Source organism: Mandrillus leucophaeus, unplaced genomic scaffold (genome assembly GCF_000951045.1).
Source record: "Mandrillus leucophaeus isolate KB7577 unplaced genomic scaffold, Mleu.le_1.0 Scaffold156, whole genome shotgun sequence".
In the NCBI taxonomy this organism is placed as follows: Eukaryota; Metazoa; Chordata; class Mammalia; order Primates; family Cercopithecidae; genus Mandrillus; species Mandrillus leucophaeus.
This window is the reverse complement of record NW_012101543.1, coordinates 3,050,180-3,053,919: the sequence shown is the minus strand read 5'-3', so window position 1 is coordinate 3,053,919 and position 3,740 is coordinate 3,050,180. Positions and strand designations below refer to the sequence as shown.

Here is a 3,740-nt window from a genome sequence, read left to right as displayed (position 1 = left end):
GCAAAAGTGGTATTTTTTTAAAGGTTAGTAACAAAGTGATATCTGAAACCTTATCAACGAACTTTTGATACTCTGTTACATTAATATGCACTGGTCTATTTGAACTTTAAATGAATCTTGTGATATTAAACACTGGTCATTTGGAAAATATTGGTTCAGTGAGTTATGCAATGTTCCAAATGTTGACATATGGCAGTATACAATATAAAAAAATCACAACTGTTAATATCACCACCAATCTTTAAGCACCGGAAAGCTGTGAAGTTCAGAGTGGCAGATACATGATTTCCAAAATTCTATTTTTTGCTTGAAAACTCAAATGTTGTCATCAGTGACAAATACTGTCAGTTGTTTTCCTTGAAGTGACAGGATAGCATTCATTTTGAGAAAGTGTGTCTATCAAATACCACGTCTGAATATTGATTGTTGTCTTTTGTTCAAGTAAAAATGCATTTCACAATAAAAGGAGCTAATTCAGCTTGCAACTCCGTCACGTGTTTTACTGGGAGATAACTGTTAGCACTTTGGTATGCCACAGAAGTGCTTTATGCATTTACCATTTCATCACAAGTAAACAGTAAAAGAATATGTAACAAAATGTTACGGTTCAATAAAATTATTTTCTATTGTTTCATGAATGAGATTTATAAGTGAACCTGATACTTCTATTTTTTTACTTCATGTGTGTGGCAGTGAAGGCTACAATGACCACTAGTATAGTCTGGAGCCACTTGATTTATGCTAAGGTGCCAGAAATGTTACTCACCATCACTTCTGTACTACTAGCGCAAGTAGGAATACAATGAATAATGCCTTATTACGATTATAAAAATAGTTTTGACTCCCTGAAAGGGTCATGGGGAGGGAACCCCCACAGGGTTCCATGAACTACACTTTAAGAACCACTGATCTAGATCAAGGAAGAGGACAGGATAGTTTGAAAGAAAAATTTGGCAATTTTGGAGAAGTCTTTTAGGAGTAGCAGTAGTAGACGGTCGGGAATTGGGTAGAGAATATAGATTCATCTCATATTTGCTGTCAAAACAGATGATATATTCTGGCCAAAACCATGAAAAATATGATTAAGAACGACAGCATGTAATTTAGAGCCAATTGTTACACCAAACACATTAATTTGTATTAGATCAGATTTTTCTTATATATTATTACTATTTTTATCAATCATGATTTAGTCTTTGGACAAAGTGAGGAAACACTGAACTTTGTTACAATGGAGTCCAAAGTGAGCCTTTTTTGTGAGGCAAATTAAAACTTCCTTCAAACTGTAAGATTAATTTATTAATAAATATTTATGGAAGTATCAAGCAAATGCTTTAGGTAATAATGCAGCTGAAGGATTCAGCCTGTCACAAGGGTAAGAAAAGAGCATTTTAAAATAGTATAAAGCAATAACTTATTACTATTTTTTGAGTCAGAGTCCTGCTCTGTCGCTCAGGCTGCGGTGCAGTGGCGCAATCACAGCTTACTACAGCCTCAACCTCCCAGGTTCAAGTGATCCTATGGCCTTGGCTCCCCAAAGTGTTGGGATTACAGGCGCGAGCCACTATGTCTGGCCAAAGAATTCTTTAGTATGAAAAAAAAAAAAGCAATTTAGGATAGACATTAGGGAACTGGCTGTGTACTAGCTGACTAATCAAAGCTACTGCTTTCGCATTATGAAAAGCTGATTGATACAAAGCACTTTGAATTCACTTCAAGTAATCTATACTACGCATTGCTTAAACCAACTTAATATACAAAGTAAAACATGATCTCCATTTTTTAAATGTATATATACCATTAAGCTCTAATATTAAATTGAGTGTTTAAGGAGTTATCTGAATATGCTATTATTGTTGGCTAGAAGATAAAGTTAACACTTTTATCCTCATGAACAACAGGATGAGCTTGATACAAAATTTCAGGTATGCCAGAAGACAGTAGGTGTAGAATTTGCCAGTGTGTAAAAAGCCAATAACAATGAATGTGGTCTAGGCCAGGCACAGTGGCTAACGCCTGCAATCTCAGCACTCTGAGAGGCCGAGGCCAGTGGATCACTTGAGATCAGGAGTTCAAGACCAGCCTGAGCATCATGGTGAAACCATGACTCTACTAAAAATACAAAAATTAGCCAGGTGTGGTGGTGCACGTCTATAATCCCAGCTACTCGGGAGGCTGAGGCAGGAGAATCACTTGAGTCCAGGAGGCAGAGGCTGCGGTGAGCTGAGATTATGCCTCTGCATTTCAGCCTGGGCAACAGAGTGAGACTCCGTCTCAAAACAAAACAACAACAACAACAACAAAACCAAAAACAACCAATGAAATGCACGTGGTGTTAACCTACATGGAGAACTGATGAGACATGGTATCAAGCAGAGAATACAGAATACATCTGCTCAAAAGAACTGCTCCTGTGTTCCGGAGGGATGAAGTGTTGCAATTAGGTATTTTTTATACATGAGATCTTAATGTTGTAAAATATTTTTATTTATTTTTTAAAACAAAATAGAGCTGCCTTGCTTACTTTCTCCTCATTCTTTTGTCTCTCACATTTAAAATAGTATACTAGAAAGAAAACACAGCATTTATAAGGTAGTGAGTTAACATAAAATGAGCAGCTATTTTACCTTAGGGTGATGGGCCCTGTGTCTGCGGTCTATTGTCACATCTCCTCTCTGAATTGGTGAAGACACTTCCGATCTGTAAGTTCGTTGAGGGGAGTATCCCTGATAAGCAGCTATTGACCCGTGGGATGGTGATGTGGGAATAGAGTGCATTGTCTGGTCAGAAATATTTACCATGGTTTTGGGACTACTCAAAGTACTGTGTCGAGGGAGGGTGCTCTGTTTATTATAAAACTGACGCTGCTGCCATTCGTAGAGCTGCCACATTGTGTCATCTCTCATGGACCTCCGTTTCTCCTCCGCTCCGGGTCCTAACGTCTTGTCATGAGTGGAAGGGGCTACACTGCAGATACTTTCAGGCCTTGTCTTGCTGTTTCTTGGGAGTGTTCTATAACCTTCAGGGTAGCGGGCCATAATCTGGGCTCTGTGGCTTGGCATATTTCTTGGTAATGTTTGGTAAGAAATTACTCTAAAATAAAAAAATAATTAAAATGTAAACATGAAGAAGAGTTATTTTCCAAATTCTAAATTAGAGTACATTTCTTTTGTTTCAGTAAGTAAAACATATACTAGAATTTTTTTTTTTTGGAGATGGAGTCTCGCTCTGTCACCCAGTCTGGAGTGCAATGGTGCGATCTTGGCTCACTGCAACCTCCGCCTCCCAGGCTCAAGCAATTCTCCCGCCTCAGCCTCCCAAGTAACTGGGATTCCAGGCGTCTACCACCATGCCCGGCTGATCTTGAATTCCTGACTTCAGGTAATTCACCTGCCTCGGCCTCCCAAAGTGCTGGGATTACAGGCATGAGCCATCGTGCCCGGCTTAGAATGTATTTTTTTTAAAGATTGAAATATTATACAAGATATACACTATTAATAGATTTTAATCTTTTTATGAAATTCAATTTAACAAATTTAACACAGGATAAACAGCATCTATATCAATTACACAAAATATTATTAGTTCCACACAATGTACAGTTTGATTTAAAGATGAAAGACTATTATACTTCGTTTGAGAAATAAGAATGTTTAAAATCTAATCTCAATTCTGTCTCTGTATTTTATTTGTTCTTATATAAATAAAGTCTCATTTTCATACATCTCATCAGAGCACTA

General features: G+C 37.5%; 1 protein-coding gene across 1 annotated transcript in view; it reads right to left on the bottom strand.

The window, feature by feature from the left end:
• The window catches only part of PLEKHA5 (pleckstrin homology domain containing, family A member 5), a 147,930-nt gene that overhangs the window by 107,227 nt on the left and 36,963 nt on the right, over nucleotides 1–3,740 (bottom strand). The window contains exon 8 of the mRNA XM_011975468.1: nucleotides 2,628–3,093. Within this exon, the coding sequence (XP_011830858.1) occupies nucleotides 2,628–3,093 (466 nt within the window). The remainder of the gene's footprint in view (nucleotides 1–2,627; nucleotides 3,094–3,740) is intronic.